Source organism: Diabrotica undecimpunctata, chromosome 6 (genome assembly GCF_040954645.1).
Source record: "Diabrotica undecimpunctata isolate CICGRU chromosome 6, icDiaUnde3, whole genome shotgun sequence".
In the NCBI taxonomy this organism is placed as follows: domain Eukaryota; kingdom Metazoa; phylum Arthropoda; class Insecta; order Coleoptera; family Chrysomelidae; genus Diabrotica; species Diabrotica undecimpunctata.
In genome coordinates this window covers 128,252,400-128,274,371 of record NC_092808.1, presented here as the reverse complement: position 1 = coordinate 128,274,371, position 21,972 = coordinate 128,252,400, and the positions used below count along the sequence as shown (strand labels likewise).

Sequence of the window (21,972 nt, the reverse complement as noted above, 5' to 3'; positions counted from 1 at the left end):
AACGAATGCCGTTACATGGAACATATAATGGCTAACGACAATCACAGGTAAGCTATCAATTATTGAAAGAGAGCTGACAAGGTATAACATTGAAATCTCTGGACTAGCTGAAACGCTTGGTTTGGAGAGTACCATTTTAGAAAACATAAAGGCAATTATGTTTACATCTCTGACTAAGACTAGTTAGGATAGAATAATTCTCCTTAAACTGGAATGCATACCACATAAACTCAATATCATACAAGCTTATGCGCCAACCATCACAGCAGACGACACAATATTTCAGGAATTCTAAGAAAAAATTGGAAACATTCCGTATAAAGGGCTAACTTTAATATGCGGTGACTTTAACGCTAAAGTCGCCAACACTAAAGAATGTACTGGGAACGTTCGGAATAGGCCAGAGAAACGGTTCTATCACAAATAACTAGTCTATTATGAATACTCGATTAAAACACCATGTAGCCGACTTTATACTTGGAAAAGTCCTGAAGGTAGGTCTAGAAATCAAATTGATTACTATCTATTACTGATTCACGTAGTGTGGTCGCGCTATCTGTTGTTTATTGCGTTTCTATTTTTTCACACCCTTGTGCGATCCATTACATCGATAAATGCTTTCCATCCGTAGCCCGCGATAAGAAAGCTATGCTTCCAAAAACGGTACAGATAGATAGTTCACGAATATGTAGCTGGGTATTAACGTTGAAATAAAATAAGACTTAAGTTTTATTTATTATATAAATAAAATACAGTTAAAACCTTTCAAGTTTTGCATCTCGAGACTGTACATCTGATATAATTTTGACCTTAATCTAGTAAGGGAATGCGTCACGTAATTCCTGAGGTAACTTTGCAATCAAAGCATCATGGTCGACGCCATCGGCTGTTGCGAATATTCCTTGATCGTCTGGAAATGACGTATTTTTTGAATAATCATAGTGTTTACCGTGGATGTCTGTTAGTCTTCCTCCCGCAGCTTCTAACACAGCTTCTGGAGCACAAGTGTCCCATTTCTTACAGCCTCGGCTAGCATAAACGTATGCATGGGCTCTTCCCTCTAACACAACGATGACCTACAAATAAAAGAATTCAATTAGAAACATATTTAAAAACAATTTTACTAGAGTGTATCTTACTATTAAACTCACCAATTTGAGGATATTCTAAAAGACGCTAAGTTAAACATTAATCTAATCTAATAAACCAATTTCAAATTATCCATATTCAAAATAAAAGCATTAATCTATCTTTATTAGAATCTATGGAAATTCTTAAATTAAAAATACAAGTATAATAACTAACTTAAGACAAACAATTCACCCCTTCTAAATCTATTCAGTTAAAAACTATAAAATGCAGACGCATAGTAAAAATGGAACACTTGAGAAATGCACTCTGCCGAAACAGCTCTAAACAATATAAATTGTAATAAATTTTGTGGAAGTGTAGAAATCAAAAGTTTTCGGTATTTTAATCTTAGATATTGTTTTTCTGTTAGCCAATTGACATACAGTAAGAGCTCTTGTTAAAGACAACGGTCAACGGGTCGTTTTTAAAACGGTCCCGTTGGCCGTTGCTCAGTGTCTTTCAGGTTCGTATGAATGTTTGTTCACGCAACGGCAACCAATCCGGTGGTTAACTTTTCACCATCTACGTATCCAGTCCCGCTCGGCAAGACATTCGTCGGGCCGGTGCAGTGAACCATTTTAGTTTATGCAAGTGTGTTGACGGCGTTGGACGAGCATCTGGTGTTTCAATAAATTTCGTCCTTTGTTGCCGCTAAAATATGGATTTTGTTATGGAGATTTTAATAACTGCGGTCGAAAATCGACCTGTGTTGTGGGATAAAACCACGGAAAGCTATAAAAATAAACAGCTCATGTATTAATTTAATTTAAGCAGCGTTTTAATTTATCATGTACTATTCCCAATTTGCGGAAAGTTTCTTGACCCATTCGGAAGTAATTGAAGAATTTTGTTTCATCTTTTTTCAATTATTCGTAAAGTGTATGGAAAGCACCATACTTTTCTCTTTCTAACAAAATAGGATGTATCCATATTTTTCTTTTACGCTTCTCCCGTTTCTTCTGCATTTTTTTATACAAATAATACGGTAGTATAACTTTTTGCTTTGACGACAACATGATATATCATCTGTCAACGGACTCATATCCCTTGAAATTAATGAACCGTCGACACGGATACCCGTTTAGCATCGGCCCGTTACCCGTTGAAAAAAACGTTCGTTAACAAGAGCCCTAAAGGTCTAAACACTCTGTAAAAACTATTAACCAGCTCTAAAATTTAAATAGACTATACTAATTTTTACCTTGTGACCAGCCCCTCCTACACTAATAATATCATCTGGATTTAGTGCTTTTAAAGAATCATTTACCATACCATCACGATGAGATCTAAAAATAAAAAATAAAATAATACTTCCACCAAAATCAAATGTAGATTATACAAAATGACTGGAAAATATTGATGATTTACAGTTATTAAGTATTTTAAGTTTAATGGTATAGCAATACCATATATACAATTTAGAACTATTTTTATTGGTAATAAGTAAAAATTTTATTTTAGAATAACTTTATTCCAATTTCCACTTCGGAATTTCCTTATTAAAATAAGTTTCTGACAATAAACTTATTTTAAAGTAAAATTGTAGCTTTTTGTCATAAAAATAGTAAATTATATTAAGTAAACAAAGAAATAATCTTTCACAAATAAATTAGCAGGAATGACAGATTACAATCTAAGCATTGTCTAGTGTAAAACAAAGAGTAGTATCGATATTAGTATTATACAGTCGGAAAAATAAAATATTACCCATGAACGATAACATCAATCACTTATTTTGTATTTGCTGTCTTTTTCTATAACAAATGTTTGTTATTTATATAAAAAGACGGCAAAGTGGTTGATATGATTGTTCATGGGTAATCTTTCATTTTTCGGACTGTAAGTATAAATGGAATATCTAGTTCATAAAAAATATATTTTTATTATTTGTTATACACTAACCGGCACAATTAACCGCCCACCTCTATCATGTTCCATCCTGTTTGTTTACATTAACTATGACTTATCAACTGTTTCATGTTCTGTCAAGTTGGTACGCCGGCAAAAATTAAACAGTAATACCCTCAGTGTGTTTCCTAAACTTGTGTCACCAAAAGGTTTTTGGAATGTAATCGTTATATCACATTGCCGCAATTGTATTACTGTGTTAACATTTCCTATTATTTTATGTCATAGTGTGCAAATATTGTTTAATTTAAGATTTTAGTGCTTGATTATTGTTTGTGACTATAAAATGCCACTCTTTGCAAATGATGCAGCTAGGGCAGTGGCTTTAGCTGATGCTGGGTACAGCTAAGGTCGCATCGCTCATACACTCGATGTACCCTGAACTATGTTACGGGATGCTATCAGATGATTTCGGGAGACAGGTTTATACATATGCAGGCCAGGTCAAGGCCGACATCTATGCACTGCAATTCAAGATGACTGCTTCATTGTCAGCAATGTGTTGAGAAATCGCTTTTGCACCACTCTTGAAGCTCATACGCGTCTTTTTAATGCGAGAAATGTTAGTGTGAATGAATGTAGAAAAAGACTGGCAGAAAGCAATTTGAGGGCTATCCGTCCAGCTCACCCCCCATGACTACTCCCACAACACTGTAGAGCTAGAACTGGTTTTGTGTGAGAATATGCTGACTGGACTGTGGCGAAATGGAAGAACATACTGTACTCAGGTGAGTGCAGAATATCCCTAAGAGGTTTAGATGGACGTCAGCGTGTCTACAGGCGTCAAAATGAAAGATTTTGATGCCTGTAGATGTAGTTGAAATGAAAGTACCAACCCCTACATCCATCGGAGAGCTTGAGATGGCTGCAGTAGAAGGAGTGGCACAATATCCCCCAATCGGATATCTAGGATATCATAAATTGATTTCCCAACCAGCTCCAGGAAATCCTACTAGCCAAATGCGGCAATGTGGCATAATTTTTTTGACTTAAGTAAGGATTTTCAAAATTATTTTTCAAAGATTTTTAAATATTGGATTTTTGCTAAGCATCCCATAGTAAACGACTTTTTTTTCAATAATTTTATTTTTTTACTGAATGGGAGTTTCACTGTACCTTTCATAAAATGTGGTCCAAGATTGAAAATTATTTCTGCAAATTGAAAGAAATACAAGGTGGGTGCTTAATTGTGCCGGTGAGTGTAGTATTCATTAGATTGTATTATTTTATAATTTTTTATTTTTCAATATAAAATTATATTATGGAGAAGAAGGAAATACTTATATGGAAAAGAAAAATATTACTACTTCACTGCAGGTTCACCTAGTAACTTCATTTTCAGTAAACTTATTTTAAAGTAAAGTTCTGGCTTATTTTCAACAAAAATAGTAAATTTCACATTTTCTTAATAAAAAAAAAATAAATAAAAAAGTCTCACCTTGATGTCGTTATCACAAATTTACTGCTAGGTGGTTTAACTGGTTCAAAGCCTCCTACTCCCAGACCAACTAATCCCCAAAAAGTCCTACCAGGACCATTTTTAACCTTTTTATATTCATAATAAGGCTGATAAATTACGCCACCTACTGCTTTGCCACCAACAGCTATTCCTATTAATACTGTAACATGATCTAAAAGACCCTAAAACAGTAATTCATGAAGTTAGTAGTGAAGGTGTCCTGCACATTAAGCCCCAAAACATAATGATAATAAACTATGGACCAAAATGGTAGGCATGGTCTGTAGTAAAAACAAGATGTGCATCAGATATAGAAACCTTGACAGTCAAAACTAAGACAAAATTCTGTAAATAAGGATGCAATAAAAATTTATGCTTTAAATTGAAAGCCTTCTAACCAAACGAAAAAAAACTAAAACAAAAAAAATAGTTGAAAAACTGTAAAGAAGAAAACCTCTTACAGTTGTAGCATCAGTGTAACCAGAACCAATGCATTTCTTTCGTTTTCTTATACAGATTTTAACAATACAATTTTACTTACACAATATGTAGCTTATACAATAAAATTTAAGACATAATATGTTTTTCATCTAATAATAAAAACTTCAATTACCTCTGTATATTCAGAAGTGCCATCCAATGGGTCTACCCATACAACAATATCTTCAGGTTTAACATTAACATACTTTTCAGGGCACTTTGATTGTAAAATGGTCTGATCACTTTCTGTAACAACCCAATCACTAGGAACCTACATCATTAGAAAAATTAACATATTTTCATTATAACTAGTTAAATTATACTAACTTCACTCTCATCTAAAGGTCCTTCTTCTCCAATAATAGTAACATTAGGAAATTGTCTTGCAAGGGAAGTTATAATACAGACCTGTGCTGATCTATCAGCTTCAGTCTGAACATCATTTTTACTCAAACCCTGAAAAAAGCACAACAAATTCTAATATTGAAATTGTTAAACCATAATATCATAGATAATAAATAACTAATGAAAATGTAAAATAACCTAAAACTATTCTAGTTAATGTTTTTGTTGCAGTTTTAAGTCCTTATACTTTTATCAAAGAATATAGACTACAACTAAAGTATATTATATTCTTTGCTTTTATTTAACTTTATATTAGTCTACCTACTGGCATGGGTCACATGACAATTAGTTGATATAATAAGATATTATTTTTATGCTTTTACCTGTCTTGTTAAACATTATTCCTATTATTATCGTAAAAGGACAATTGAAAGTGTAAAATATTGTTACCTTATCCATAAGATTGTGATCTATACCTTATGTATAATTCCTAATTCACCTTTTTCCATCACATCTTTAATAATAGAGCCAGCTCTTCTTGCTGTAGTAACGGAAGAGGCTAAAAGCCTTAAAATAAGTGGAGCACTCTGGCAGGACATCTTTAACAGAAAATTGTAGTTTGCAAACTGAAACAAATTATCAATTATTATTATCTATACCGTAACAAATTTTGATAATTCCTTTATCAAGATCATACGTGTAAAAAATAGCGGTTTTGTTTCTAAAATTTTTTAAATACAAGGTCAAGTATTTTATTCAATATGTTTTTTTTTGGTTTAGACATTCACCTATAAAATAGGTTATGCCTGGCTGAATATGCAAGTCAATCGAGACGAGATTTACTCACGCAAAGGTCTTTTTTTTACAAACTGATTTCTGATTTCGTCTTTGACTTTACCATTACCTTACAACTACAACAGTACATAACTAAAATTTAATCTATAGATAAATAATATAATTGATTTAAGCATTAAACATTAAACGATTAAACTGTGTCTTTACATTGAAAACAAAGAGGTTTTTGATTCATACTTTTTCTTTGTTAGGATCTCTTAGTTCGTATAAAGTGCAAAGAATATAGAATAGAGGCACAAAATAATAAAATAATTTAACAACAGTTAATTGTTATTTATTCTGTGATAGAGGCATAGATTTTTTGAAATTTATTTTATTTTAGGTACCTCGATAACAAAAATTAAATTAATTTAATTTGTTTTAACTGAGTAATTAGTTTCAACAATTTAAAATAAATATTTATCTTGTAAAATTATCTTATTATTAGTAGTAGAAAAGGTTATGGCGTGATACGTAACTTAAATATTTATGTATTATAGTTTAAAGTTTAAATAATAACTTTTAAAAATAATTTTACAAAAAAATAAATTTTTTATTTGAAAATCAAATTGATGTGTTACAAATTACTTTTCTTGACTGAAAAACATTACAAATATATTTTTAACAAATTAATTGTTATACACTTTGTAGAATTATAAATGAAAATATTAAAATTATGTAAATCGTACCTAATTTATACAATTAAGTATATATTACAGATTAATTCCATAATTTGTATTTATATACTTATATATTTATTGTATGTATTTATACAAACTTTATATTTCTTGTAAAATAAATTTGTAATGTTTTTGAGAAAAAGTACTTAATTGTTAAAATAATAAACCTAATTAAAGAAAAATTAACGTATAGATTTGATTTTTAATTAAAAACTTAATTTTTTGTAACATTTATTGTTTAAAAGATTTTAAAATGAATATTTAAGTTGCTTATAATTTCATAACCTTTTATAATTAATAATAGTAAGAGAAAAGTAAAAAAGAAAAACATCAATTTTCATTGATTAGAACCGGAGATATTGTGACTTTTATCAATTTGAATTTATGAATTCAGTTTTTGAAATAGTAAAATCGCTTCGCCTTATCTTTGGCGCATCGCGAACGGCTCATTTTTAAAGGAATCGTTTTCATATTTTTTATCTAAATTTGGAACTCTTAATCTTTCAAACGGTTCTTTTTAAATTGCTTATTATTTATAAACAAAACCCGGCGAATTTTTGAAAAAAAAGTGGCTAACTCGGAAGGATCGTAGGACAAAATGCGTCTATATTCTTTGCAAGGTGTGTGTAAGTATGCTATACTATTTGACTACCATGTGCGTAACAAAATATATCACGATTGTACATGTACAAGAAATTAAAATAATATTAATAATAAAACATTGGAATGAGGTAAAAATCAATCATGCTTAATGTGGCGATTATTGCACCATTTAGCTTGATGTCCCATGTGCTAAAGTTACTACTAAGTACTAACAAGTCATCCATAACGGAATATATATTATCATACACTGGAAATAGACATCAAACTCCGCCGTAGGCAGTCCCTCTAGATCTTGGGGTACTAACTTAATCCGATAGGTATCACAAATACCAAGAAATATCTTAAAGTATAAAAAGAACAGCTAATACCTAGTCAGCAAATCTTATCTCAACATGAGAAGGGTGAGGGCAAGTCTCTAGCACCCAAAACCTAGCGCTTCACGCTGCAAAGGGTAGAAGACCAATATAGAAATCTTCCCGGTCCACCAGGATTGGAGGTTGTGACGATGGGTCTGCTGCCCATCACACGGAAAACAATTATTGCAAAAAATATTGGAAAGAAAGTGCCGGACAGTCCTAACAGAGCTTACGAAAAAGGTTAATGAGTTTTGGAACACGGAATGTTACAAAGTATTCAAACTAAGCTAGACGAGGTGTTGAAAGAAATTAAGAGATTTAAACTAGATGTAACAGTCCTTATAGACACAAAAAGAAAAGGGAAAGGTGCGGACAAGTTTAAAGATTTTGGTCATTTCTATAGTCGAGTAGGAAAAGGCAGAAGAGTAGCATCAGGTTCAAGTATACTGATTGTTGTCTTTTTTTCATGATTTCGTGAAAAGAACACTGTGACACTAGGATCTACATACAGTGGCTCACAGCTTAAATGATGCAGTCGATACAGCTAATAGAATAGGTTGTTATGTATATTTCATAGCCCTGGGACATAGATAAATAATATAATATTAGCCCCTATAATACGAAAAGAAGAAGTTATAGGGAATAGGTTATGTTGATTATTTTGTTTATTTTTAAAGTTACCGATTTTCAATCTGTTTTCTACCAAAGTATGCAGCAAAGAGAAGAAAAACAACTTGAGTCTGCTTTGGACGCGATTATTCAAAGAGTAAATGATTTGAAACAATCAATAGCATCAATGATATTTAAAATTGAAAATGAATATGATGCTATTAATTGGCCAACTTTTTTGGATAATTATGCTTTAATATCAGGACAAGTAAGTAAATTGTAGTTTTTTGTAATAATAATCGGCCTTCATTGATTATGGAGAAAATAGCTTTATAGTCGTGACGATTTTCTTTTATTCCTTGCAATTTAAACTAACACCATAGCAAGAAATATAGATATATTTCTATTTTTTTTTTCTATTTTTCGGTATATTTCTATCCACCCTATCTATCTATTCAAGAATTTTTTGGATTTCTATTCAAGCTTGGTTTTCCAATTTACATCCTGGAATTGGTCTCTTATTGCAACAACCTGCACTCTCATTAAATTCTAGAAACTCTGAATTGACTCCCATAATGTCTTTAATATATCGCTGTGACCATCTATATTCAATTATGGCCAAAATTTGGGTTAAAAAATATTGTGTTAAAAATTCTAATTATAGCAAAAGTTAGTCAAATATCCTTGTTCCCTACATGTACTAGGTGGCCAACTAAGGACCACTCTCAGACATATCTCAGTAATGGATTATGTTAAAGTAGTAATACAGAAATTGCTGAGACTAGCATTAAAAACATAATTAAACATAATTTTACTAAAAATCCTAAATTATAAGCAAAAAAATGCTTTAGGATTTGGTTTTATATGTACAAAAAAATCACTGGAAGGAATTTATGAACAAATCTATTAAGTATCTCTCTAGTAACATGTCACTTGGTCGTCTGTGTGAATTTTATTAGACTGATATTAACTTTGACTGTATTAATTTTAGTTAACATCTCTTTCCAAAGTAATGAGTCATGATAAATGTCCAGTGTTAAGAAATTTGACTGTTTTACCACTAATGCTATCGCCTGAAAGAGATGAACAACTTGCACAAATTACTGAACATAGAGTAACAACATTTGCTCATGACTTAGTTCCTGATTACCTTAGAACAAAATTAGAACCAATGGCAGAAACAAAAATGATGCAATTGGAAAACAAGGCTTTAAGTTTGCAATACGATAATGCTCAGGTAAGATCATCTTTCTAATAGTTTTCAAAAATTCTTTTTTTATTAAAAATAAAATCAATTAAATATAATTTATTTTTGATATAACTTTTTTTTGTTTCCTATTCAGAGCAAATCATAACTATATTAAAATCTTATTTTAGAAACAAATTGCAACATATCAAAAGGTTGTTTCCCATGTTTGGGATATTGTGAGTAAAGCAAGAGAAGAATGGGAGGTGGAATCATCATCTAGAGGAAATACGCAGCAAAATTCAAGTGTTGCTGACACACAGCTTTTAGTAACTGCAGTTGGAATGGGCAAAGGATTAAAGGTAGCAAAAAATTATTAATTATTGATTTGATTTATGTATGGTAGTATAGTAATCCTCCTATTTTAAATTACGTCAGCATCATAATATAACATAAATACATCTAATTCCCATCACAGCTTTGGATGATTAAACACTGTTGGCTCTGACAGTCTGGTCGCACACTAAAATTAATTTTTTTTTAATTAGAGTCTATATTTCAACTACTAGAGTGAGAATTAGGAAATCTACTATTTGAGTTTGGATAGCAGGTTTCCAGTGACTTATTTTACTCCATTTTTGCTACATAAATTCGTCTACAGCCATTTTTTAAATAGTTTCACAATTATCTGTATCTTTTCTAAAACAATCAATGAGCTTCTTATGCTTTCATTATACGCTTTTACTGAAATACTTTGTTTTATAGACATCTGCATATAAATGCGAATTTAGTTTAATGTATGATGTACTGGTTTTAAACAACAATTTAGTATTAAAATTCTTTTATTTATTAGATGGGTCCAAGTCCAAATGGTCAAGCAAATCCAACATCTGGTGGAATGATGGTAACACCTACAGGAAGACCAGGCGGTCCACCAGGCCCTGGCCAGATGCCTCCTACTACTCAAGCTATGGCGATGAATAAAGCTCCGTCTGCGATAAAAACGAATATTAAAAGTGCAGGTCAAATGCATCCATATGGTCGGTAAATAGTTCGGCTCTACTATTATTGTGCCAACTTTTTAAGTTAAAGAGATATTGCAGTGATTATTTATTTTAAATTGATAAAAGCAAAAAAAAGTTGTGTTAGTGTTGTTAGAGCAAATTTTAGATTTAAAATAACTTTATTAGAGGATATAATTTAAAAAAATGTAAATTATTGAAAATAATATGACCTATTTTTTCAGTTTCTAACTTTAAGTGAATTATTGTTGTAAAAATGAGTTATCTTTTTTTATAATATTATAAACAATCATTTTATATCTCCGAAGAATAAATGCATGAATTTGTATAATAAATAAAGCGATATAAACTAAATTTTGTTGTATTTAAATTTATAGAAATATGAAATTTTACCTCAATGGTTTAGATCTCTTAACACTGTTTTTATTTTATTACACGTTTTAAGGCAATTTTGTGAGCGGCTAAATTTTTTGAGGTAAGGCATACTTTTGATATACATACAGTGAAGTCCTTAAGGAACGGATAAATTCATTTTATACAATATTATGAATACAAATGGAAAACCCCGGAACAGGTTAATTTTTATATTAGAAAATACATTTTACCAATGAGATTGTTAAAATGTATCTTGAACTCCCATAAAACAAAGCCATAAGAGAGAGAAATACGTCAGGGAGAAAAGCCATCACAATGCTAAACAGCATTTTATGGGACCAATCCATCAGCAAAGAAAATAAAAAGAAGATATATGAGACTATAGTAAAAAAGTATCACTTTGTACAACTGTGAGGTATGGCCACTGAAAGAGAGAACACTGGCAACACTGAAAGCGACGGAAATGGATTTTTGGAGAAGAGCTGCAGGAAGATTAAGAAGAGAAAGGATTACCAATGAATGCATTAGAGAAATAATGGGAATCAAACGAACAATCACAGATAACCTAACAACAAAACAACTTATCTGGTTCGGACACATACAAAGAATGGATGAACAACGAATACCAAAAGAAATATTAAAATGGCAACCAGAAGGAAAGAGAAAACGAGGTAGACCGAGAAAAAGTTGGAGCGAAGAAATAAATAAAGAACTGAGAGAGAGGGCCATAGAAGAAGATGTATGGAACAACCGGACTAAGTGGCGATTGGAAGTCGGAAAACGGCGGAGAACGGTATAAACCGACAAGTAGTAGTAGTAGTATCTTGAACTCCCTAGGGGTAGTAGTTACCCCTAAAAAAAATAAAAGGGTTTTCAATGCTCTATTCAGCAATGTAAATATTTTTCTATTTTGTACAGGGATAGTCAAGGAAAACATTATTTTATTTCATTCCATCAAAGAGCCACCGAATCGAATATCTTTCACGATTGACTCTTCTATTAGTTGTTTTGTTGTCAAAAAAGTAAGATGGGATCTTTTTGTTTATTTTGTAAAATAATAGTGCCATAGAACGAATTTAAGTTTATTAACAGTAATTGCAACAATTTAGTCTAAGCCATATATTCAAAATGATCACCGTTCATCTCTTGACAGAAAAATAGACGGTGTTGAAACATTTGAGAGAGGTCACACTCAGTATCCTGAGAAATTGAATGTTTGGGCTGGCATATTAAATAGCAGAATAGTTGGACCATCCTTCTTTGACGGTACAGTAACTGAGCCGAGTTATTTGAACTTTCTACAAAATGTTTCAGCAACTGATTTACGATACCGCTTCCCAGATACTGTTAACCCCGCAGAAATTAATAGAAACGTGGTTTCAACAAGATGGAGCTTCACCATGTAGCAGCAGTACGAATATTTTTTGATCAAAAGTGTCGAAATTGAATGGCCTCCGTTCTTGCGATCTGACTCCACTGGATTATTTTTTGAGGGGCTATTTAAAAACAAGAAATTTACATGATGAAACCAACCAATATTGATGATTTAAAGTACCGCATAAGGCAAGAAATTAATGACATCATCGCAGAGATGTTACAAAATGATAACAGTGCGGATTTTGCGTACTCCAATATCGACAATTTTATTTGTTGACCGTTCCGTATAGGGTAAATGTTACCTTATGTGAGAAAAGAATATTTTTGGGAAACATCTGATTCCGTTGGCATTTATTCGTAATTACTTCACAAAATTGTAGTTTAATAGTAGTTGAATTTTATACGGATGATATTTATTGTTGTTTAAAATTCTCTTGTTGGCTTGTGTGGATTTTCCTCAACAGTTAACAATACATCCAATTTCTTTTAATCATTCAATTTTGATCTGCCAGGTTTGGAAAGATCTTTGACATTTCCAAATTCTCGGAATTTTTTCTCTATTTTACTCACCGTAGACTGGGAAATGTGACGGTCAAGATAAGTACTTTTCATTAAATAATCTGCATACCTCAGAATGCGTTCTTGTTTTATCATTCCACTCCAATTGATATTAATATTTCAATTCCCTGGGATTCAGTTAAGCTCATTTTAAAATAATTTAGAATAATGTTTAAAAATTCCTAATGAAACGTATTTTCACTTCAAATTATTAAGGAGGTCTAGCGAACTAATATTAATTTTAAATACGTGTAATCTTTTTGTGATATGTAAATGAGATTGAGCTACACGTTCACATCATTGACTCTAAAAGCAAGCACCAACAAAGTGAAAGATACCTCCTTGGAACCAGGAACCTCTAACACTAGCCAGCCGACAACGGTTGCTGAGACTGAGACACCCCTAGTCCCACAGCAGGGAGAAGACCATCAGATGATGGTCGACGAACTCTGCATAGGAGGCTCCGAAACGACTAAGGCTGCCCCATCCTCAACCGAGGAGGAAATGAACACCTAAAAGAACCGGAACGATATCTAAGCCATGGGCAAGAACGTCGGAACAAATAAGGTTACTATTATTCAATGCAACCTCCAACACAAAAAGGTGGCAAGAACCTTGTATAACTAAGACCATAATAACTGGATTTAGCAGTCTAAACGGACAAATTTTCAGCTTACCAAGCAATCAACAACCGAGAACAGCAATATATGTTCCTAGGAAAATCAAAGCCTCCCCCATGGCGCAGTTTTGCATCTCAGACGTAACTGCGGTTAAAGTGAAATGCCCATGAGGAAAGGGCAAAAACAGATAGTTGATACTAGCATCGGTCTACCTACCCTTATATGTAGCCACCCTACCACCAACAAAGGAAATGGAAGATCTGGTAGACCATTGTCTCAGTCAGAAGGTAGAACTTATCATCGGCTGCGATTCGAACTGTCACCATTTAGGCTGGGGCAGCAGAGATGACAGATTGACAGCTTTCTTATGGCCAAAATTTCAAGTAGGATATGAGTCAAATGGTTTTTGGAGATATACTACTGCCTCAGCTATATTGCGTAACTTTAATCGTGGATTTTTGTCACGCTATCTTCCGTAGTAATCGTTTTTGGGACAACTGGGCATGGCTAATCAAGAACCGAAGTGTGACCACGTTAAAACTATTTTTGGACGGTCGTTACCGAAAGAGAAGAGTCACCGTACACTGCACCCAAGCGTTCTTTGATTTCCCTGCGCGATTTACCTTCCAAAAAAATGATTGCGATAGTGGCACCATCGAGCGGTGAGGCTAAGTACTTATCACACCGCCGTCGTATTTTAGGTATAATCAACAAATATATTCACTGGTATAATGTTGGGAAAAGAATACAGACATAGCTTTGTTTAATTTTTTTATTAAGACTTTTTTTACAAAAAATATTCAAACATCAAATTAGGTATAGATGTAAACGTATACAAAAATTTAAGTACCTTAACTCAGAATTTTAACGTCTATGAAATTAAGCTAATATCGGTTTAATCTATTAAATTTCATGTCAATGTTCATAAAAAAAATGCCAATGGGTAGGATTTGAGGTTTGGCGATGCGCATCGAGGTTGGCATTATTCAACAGTCTGAAGCACTTGATCTCGATGACACTACCAATATGCACAACTAATAGTGAAAGGAATGATTGAGGGAAAAATATGACTAGGAAGGAAAAGATTTTTCGTGGCTAAGACATCCGACAATGGACAGGGCTAAATTTTGAACAGCTAATAAGAACAGCTGAAGACAGAGGAGTTTGCAATTGTAGTAGCCAACCTCCATTGAGGAGAGGACACTTTAAGAAGAAGAAGTAACATTTAACTGCTAACTGCTAATTAACATAATAATTTGTTTTTTGTTAATTTCAAATAATTTAATAAGCAAAAATTAGCTAATTTCATAGATTGTTTATATTAATTCCTCATGTATATACAGAAATTATCGAGAAGTAATAGTATGTATACAGTAATTTTTTACAATGGTAATTTAAAAATTTTGATTTTTGTCAAAATGTATTCAGTACTCTTTTTTTTTAAACAAAAACTAATATTAAACTTAAGTACAAAAATAAATCACAGTATATTTGCATGCATGTCATAGAAAGGATTTTTTACGAATTATTTTATTAGTTACGAATAAAAACACGTATTTGATTGAATCTGTTTTTTGATTTATTCTAATCACTATTATAAATTATTAAATTAAATTATTAAATAATTAAAAACAGAATAGAAAGCAAATATAAAGACTTAGAGGCTGAGGAACAGGCAGGATTTAGGACAGGTAGATCTATTGTTGACCATTTGTTTTGCTTTACACATACTATTGACAAGAAAATAGCCGTTAATCAAGAAGTACATTTATTGTATGTAGACATACGAAAGGCTTATGATAGCGTACCACATTATAAATTATGGGAAGCGTTAGAGAAAACAAACATCAGCATGAATTTAATAAATGCGACGAAGGAACTGTACGCTAATGATAACTCAAAGGTAAAGGTTGGAAATAATCTGACAAGTGGACTCCAAATGAATAAAGGCATTAAGCAGGGCTGCTGTCTCTCCCCGACATTATTTAAAATTTGTTTAGAACAAGCTCTAAAACTGTGGAAGCGCAAATGTAGAAATATGGAAATACCGATTAACAACAATAGCATATACACTTTAATCCGAAGTAGTTTCTGCGTCGTTTCGTGATTGTCGACGAAACATGGATCCAGCGTGTGTCCCACAAAAAAAAAATATTTTTATAAAATATTGCGTTTGACTTGGAAAGAGTATAAAAATTTCAATGGAGAGAAAATAAAAATTATGTTCAAATTCTGTAATGCTTCTAGAGAAAAATTATCAAATAAGGCCATAGGGCCTTATTATGATGTATGAATTTTTACTTAATGTTCAGTAAAATATGGCCAGGTGAAAACTAGGGTTATACGGCCATGGCCATATTTATCTTCCTGTGGTCCTATTACTCTACAATAAATATTTTGCTTGCTGTATTGATATGATTTCTTTTGTTACAGAAATAAAAAATGCCTCACTATCTCACTATCAGTGCAGGGGCATACGAGGCAACTGGACCAAAGAAGATTTGTCAGCAGCTTTAAGAGCGGAGGAAAATGGAACCTCAGTTAACACAGCTAGTCGTATATATTATATCCCAAGGCGGATACTTCGACGATATTTAGAAGAGTGAAAGCAAGTAAAGTCTTGTCTAGGGCGAAAAATTATACTTACAAATGCCCAAGAAGCAGAATTAGTTCAACGTATTATCTGTATTATAATCGATAAACCCGAACGGATATAATAAGGTAGACGAGAAAGGTTGCAGGTTAACACTTCACCATCAGCAGAAAGTTTTGGCACAAAAAGGCGCAAGAAGAGTACATGTTGTTGCAAACAATCATGGACAAACTGTTACCATCGTTTCTTGTGGTACTGCTCTTGGTACAGCAATCCCTCCAATGGTGCTTTTTAAGGGTAAACGTAGTAAGCCAGAATGGGTTGACTCATTACCTCTAGGTGCTGTTGTTCAAATGACTGCAAAAGGCAGCAAGAATATTGAAACTTTTTAAAAGAATAAAATATACCTATTATAATATTATTGTAGAAACTGCCGAAAGATACGAAATCACTATACAAGAGCTCCAACCAATGGACAAAACTGTATTTAGAGCTTTTGAATATTACTGGGATGATGAAGTTATGAAATATTATTCTGTCCACAGGGATCGTGTTATTACTAAGCAGAGATTTGGGACAATTTTTTCGACTGTTTGGGACAAAACAATATGACACCATCTAATATAAAATCGGAGTTTTTCTTCCTAGTACTATCACGTATCAACATCAAGAAGATAAAGAGAATGTGCAATTGTCAGAAACTAACTGTGCTAATAAAGCAGATGATTGTATCCCGTTAACTTCAGGCATGCAACAAAAAGATAACCGTTGTCACTCTACTTTGGCATTACAATCGAAAAATAGCTCAATAGAAGTATGTCTGGACACTGATAATAGTCCCTTGCCTAGACATTTCCTAGACATTCGTCTTGCTCAAATGCTACGTTTTCCTACAGTCTTTCATTCTTTCATCAGTCCCTCATCACATGGGCTAGATATTGTAATTTTCGTATTTTTATTTCATTGAATTCTGTTTCTTTCGAAAGTTTTCGTAAAACCTCTTTGTTGATAACTCGGTCTAAGTACTACATATATCTTCTATTAAAAGTGTTACAGATAAGATCGGTAAAAATTAGTAAAATATAGATCTCCGTTGACGGGTGTTTGACATTTTCAGTTCCGTCGTATTATAAATTCGTTATTTTCGTTTAAAATACTTTCTATGACATTGAAAATTTTTAATACAAGGCAATATGCAGAATGTACTATCTTTCTATTATATACAATTTTCTTAAAATTATACACACAGAGTGATTGTTGTGGAATATCGGCAGTATTTTTAAATTTTATTATTTTTATTTAATTTAATTAAACAAATAATAATGGACTACCGAGAGCCAGTATATAACTAGTATTTAAAATGAATAAATATTTTCATCTACTATCAAATACTATTTTAGGAACAAACTAAAACTGTCATCTAGACAAATAATAGACTTGATTTCTAACAATAAAAAAGGAAAAACTTCGTACCTTCGAACATAAGAACCTTTATTAAAGACAATATATTTTGTGGCGTGATAATATATTAATATAATTGGTCAAAACAACAATCACTCTGTTTTAGGTAATTATTTTTCCACTTATTCGAACTATTCTTAGAAATATTGGACAAAAGTAAACTGCGTTAACACAGTCTGAATTCTAATATCGTTTGCTATCCTACAAAAATTACCCAATTAAAAGTTAGTTTCCATTTTTACAGAATAAATATTTATTTATACACTTCACTAAGTTGTAAAATTTTTTATTATTTATTCACAAAACTGTAAACTAAAATGAGAAAATGATTTTTAATAAATAGGTAGATTTCTTTTCGCAAAAACGATGAAGCTGTAATAAGATTTGGTGATAGTCCAGAGAAATAAGGTATTCCCGTGACTGAAAAGAAAAGAGTAAAATATTTTGAATGAATATTGTGTTTTGTCAACCAAAAGTAAGTATTTTTGACGAATTTCTTTCTGTTATAACTTAAATATTAAAATATTAATATTATCACGTATTTCAAAATATGCTTATGTAATCGTCGCAGTTTAGAGATTATAATAAGCTTATACGTTTTTGTATAGGTTATGCTACTTCGTGCTTGCGACAGTCTTATTATCAAAATGGGGGGTTTGGGGAAGGGGGGGGGGGGTTGTAAAAATTTTCATGGGGACGGTTGTAACAGTAATTTTAACATTACTGTAATTTTATAGGCACTATTTTGTATTACAAATGCCTAGGCAACGCATAAGAAAGACTTCGAGAGGTGAAAACGACATATTGTTGTACAAGAACGCTTTCAATGAAATTAAATTAGGTGCTTCTTTAAGAAGAGCAGCAGATAAGTACGGCGTTAATTATGTTTCTCTTTTGAGTTACAAGTAGTAAATGCACATAGCAGTAAATGAAGATGACCAGGAACAGCTGTAAAATGTTAAAATGTGATACGTGGCTCATAACAGAGTTTTTAACAAAGTGCAAGAATGTCAATTAGCGAAGTATCTCATTCGTTGTACGGATATATATTTTGGTCTCTCCACAAAAGAGGTAAGAAAGTCGGCCTTTGAACTTACCGTAAAATATAATTTAAACGCTACTTCCACTTGGCTGGAAAATAAAATGGCTAGAGAAGAATGGTTTCGTTCATTCATGAAGAAAAATTCCGAACTATCTATCCGCGCTGCTCAAGCCACAAGCCTGTCTCGGTCGACAAGTTTCAACCGATATAATGTCAATATGTTTTATAATAATTTTCAGACTGTTATGGATCGCGATCACTTTTAACCTCAGGATATATATAATGTCGACGAAACTGGCGTTAGGTACTACAGTACAGAAGCCTGACAGAGTTATTGCAAGACGTGGCACAAGGCAGGTGGACGCAATTACTTCTGCTGCACTAGCTTTTGCAGCTAACGCATTAGGCAACGCCATTCACCTATGTTCGTGTTTCCTCGAATTAGATATCAAGAACATTAGAGACGGACCAGTGGGATCAATCGGTGCCAGTAATCCATCAGGGTGGATGCAAGAAGAGTCATTCATAATATTCCTTAAACATTTATAAAAACATACGAATGCCTCTTTGTCACATAAGATATTATTGATGCTAGACAATCATTCGTCCTATATACATATCAACTCCTTAGATTTTTGCAAAGATAATGGGATAGTATTACTGTCAAGAAATTGATTTTGCGCCATCGTTCGCGACAGACATGCCTAATCCAAATGTTACTGAAGAGGTGAGGATTTCTAATCAACATAAAATTAGACTTGCACTTGATGACGAATCACTATCACTTTCACTATTGAATGAGGATCCACCTTCATTCAGCGCAGTAAGCCTAACTGAGCCCGAAAATAGAGCTTCAACTAAAGAGGCTGCATCGCAGCCATTTACTAACAGTGATTCAAATAATATAGTACGCCCAGCCAATCCTAAAAAGGAAACATTCATTGACCATCAAATGCTTACACCAATTGAAATAGCTGAGCTCAAAACAACAAAAACACCGCCTAGACAAACATCTCTAGAACCTAACCAAGAATGGCAAGCTGGTACAATGAATCTGGAATCAGACATCTCTCCTCGTGATGCTGTTTTGTGTCAGCCATCAGAACTGTCTTCTGTGTTCTCGCTTGAGACTTTACGGCCTTAACCTAAAGCTCCACCTAGAAAACTAGGAAACAGGAAAACAACTAGAAAACTAGGAAAAACCAAAAAGTCTGCTATCTACACAGATACTCAAGAAAAGGAACCTGCTAGAAAGGACTATGAAGAGCGACAGAAACGGTTGAAAAATAGACAAACAAAGAAGAAAGTACTCGAATCGTCTACTGGAAAAGTAATCAAAAATAAAGGGAAAGGAAAAGCGAAGAAAATGAAGATTAATACACCATCAGAATCATCATCAGAAGAAGAATATTATTGTCTTATTTGCTTAGAGACCTATTCAGCGAGTCGACATTGGTCAAACAGGTAGAAATTTTAATAAACGAATAGCAGAACATAAAAGGGCTTTCAATAATAGAAAAACAGATTCTACATACGCACTTCACCTTCTAGATCATAATCATTCTTTTAATGACGAATTTAAAATTCTCCACATTCAAAATAAAGGCCTTAAGCTATCTTTGTTAGAATCTATGGAAATCAACAAATTAAAAAACACAGATATAATTCTGAATGACCAGCTTGAGACAAACAGTTCTCCCCTCCTCAACCTATTTCATTAGAGACTATAAAGTGTAAACCCATACCAAAAACAGATCACTTGAGAAAGGCAATCAGCCGAAACAGCTGTAGTGATAACAATTTAAAATAAATTTTGTGGAAGTTTGAAAACAAAGTTTTCAGTGTTTTATTGTTACAGTTTAATTCAGTGCCAAGGTAGCTGCAAACAATGGTCTCACGTGGCCTGTACTAATGGGAGTAGATATTATTATATGCCACAACTATGATTAGTCTGATTAAATATAGGAAAATATAATTTGTTTAAACTCAGATTTTGTTTGATGATTTTTATTAATAATTTGATTTTGATTTTGTGTGTGTGCTGTTGGTTTCTTTTGACTGTGGACTTAATCCATTAGCCGAACTAAAGATTTTGATTTTGTTTGGTATTTTTGATTAATAAATCTGATTAAAAATAATAAAACTGATTTTATATGTGTGATTTATGTATTATTTTTGAATGTTACAACTGTCCCCTATTCGTGTTACAACCGCCCCTGGTATGGGATCGGTTGTAACAATCGCACACACTTATTTAAATGACATATTCCCTACAAACTATTTTACTTGAACTATTGGTTTTGACATTCATTTAAAGACAAATGAATATTATTTCACATCAAAGACTTTGATCGTTGCTTACACCGTACCCAGTCTACCCTAAGTTACCAATGCGTTAAACATTTTACTAGTTTGAATCTACCGATGATGGTAACAACACAAAGCACGAAGTACACCGTCGAGTGCGAAATAAAGAGGTTGAATAGATGGTATTGGGTCATTTACAAATGGATAACCGACAGTCTATCGACTATCTCGTGCATCTGGTATATCAGCATCTATGGCCTATTTATCCAATTATAAAATGAAATAAATTTCACCCTTATAAAATATGATTACTTCATCAATTAAACGAAGATGATCCTGATCGTCGGCTTCATTTTGTAAAGAATTTAGTGAAATCATAAAAAATAACCAACATCGATTGTACAATACGTGTTTTCTGACGAGTACACTTTTATGTTAAACGGTGAAGTTAATAGACATAGTTGTAGTTATTGTAGTAACAGTAATCCTCATTATTTCATGGAGACACATACACAAACACCTCACGGGAATCACGTTATAGGACCATTAATTCTTAAAGTAAATCTCAACAGAACAACCTATTTAGATCGGTTAGAAGATGTTATTGATCCGCTGATCACTGACACATTGGAATCTGATGATAATATTTTAAAGGGTGAACTGACTTTATAACACATGCGTAAGACAATTTTTGAATCAACGTTTTCCAGGGCATTGGATTGGCAGTAGGGGTCCAATAGAGTGGCCGGCCAGATCACCGGATCTTTCGCCTTTAGATTTTTTTTGTGAGGATACCTAAAATCAATAATATACGCCACTCCGCCGTATTTGCAAATGTACGAAGAAGTTTTGAAAACAGACTGTGTTATTGTATGGAGGTAACAGGAGATCATTTCGAACTTAATTGGTTAATCTGATGAAATGATGTTCAACCAATAAATTAGTTAAATCCAAAATTATCTTAAGATTTATCCGCAAATTAAAAAAAAAAAAAAATAGAGTGTCATGTACAGAAAAAAATACCTG

At 32.6% G+C, this 21,972-nt stretch overlaps 2 protein-coding genes across 3 annotated transcripts; one reads left to right on the top strand and one right to left on the bottom strand.

The window, feature by feature from the left end:
- Positions 1 to 716: 716 nt before the first annotated feature.
- On the bottom strand, positions 717 to 6,263 carry LOC140443875 (3'(2'),5'-bisphosphate nucleotidase 1). Of its 2 annotated transcripts, none has more exons than XM_072535370.1 (7): positions 6,228 to 6,263; positions 5,800 to 5,949; positions 5,306 to 5,434; positions 5,112 to 5,249; positions 4,478 to 4,680; positions 2,333 to 2,417; positions 717 to 1,076 (listed from the first exon to the last, which is right to left on the bottom strand). In XM_072535370.1, the coding sequence occupies exons 1-7, from the start codon at positions 6,246 to 6,248 to the stop codon at positions 816 to 818; spliced, it is 987 nt and encodes a 328-aa protein (XP_072391471.1). In that variant the 5' UTR covers positions 6,249 to 6,263; the 3' UTR covers positions 717 to 815. The 2 variants fall into 2 exon arrangements, with proteins under 2 accessions (XP_072391471.1, XP_072391472.1); XM_072535371.1 differs by lacking the exon at positions 6,228 to 6,263 and adding an exon at positions 5,983 to 6,123 and having other exon boundaries at positions 5,800 to 5,922.
- A 2,131-nt stretch (positions 6,264 to 8,394) lies between these two features.
- Positions 8,395 to 10,967, top strand: MED8 (mediator complex subunit 8). The gene is made up of 4 exons (XM_072533790.1): positions 8,395 to 8,673; positions 9,397 to 9,642; positions 9,783 to 9,953; positions 10,445 to 10,967. Exons 1-4 carry the CDS (start codon positions 8,446 to 8,448, stop codon positions 10,637 to 10,639), a joined length of 840 nt encoding a protein of 279 aa, XP_072389891.1. The 5' UTR covers positions 8,395 to 8,445; the 3' UTR covers positions 10,640 to 10,967.
- Positions 10,968 to 21,972: the final 11,005 nt, after the last annotated feature.

Bases quoted from the DNA above. Each gene is read 5' to 3' on its own strand.
- LOC140443875 (XM_072535370.1), bottom strand. From the start codon at position 6,248: ATGTACTGTTGTAGTTGTAAG. The intron at 4,681-5,111 runs GTAATTGAAGTT...TTACTGTTTTAG, and splicing joins GCACTTCTGAATATACAGAG to GGTCTTTTAGATCATGTTAC. The intron at 2,418-4,477 runs GTGAGACTTTTT...TTTTATTTTTAG, and splicing joins TTTGTGATAACGACATCAAG to ATCTCATCGTGATGGTATGG.
- MED8 (XM_072533790.1), top strand. From the start codon at position 8,446: ATGTTGATTATTTTGTTTATTTTTAAAGTTACCGATTTTCAATCTGTT. The intron at 8,674-9,396 runs GTAAGTAAATTG...TATTAATTTTAG, and splicing joins ATGCTTTAATATCAGGACAA to TTAACATCTCTTTCCAAAGT. The intron at 9,643-9,782 runs GTAAGATCATCT...ATCTTATTTTAG, and splicing joins TGCAATACGATAATGCTCAG to AAACAAATTGCAACATATCA.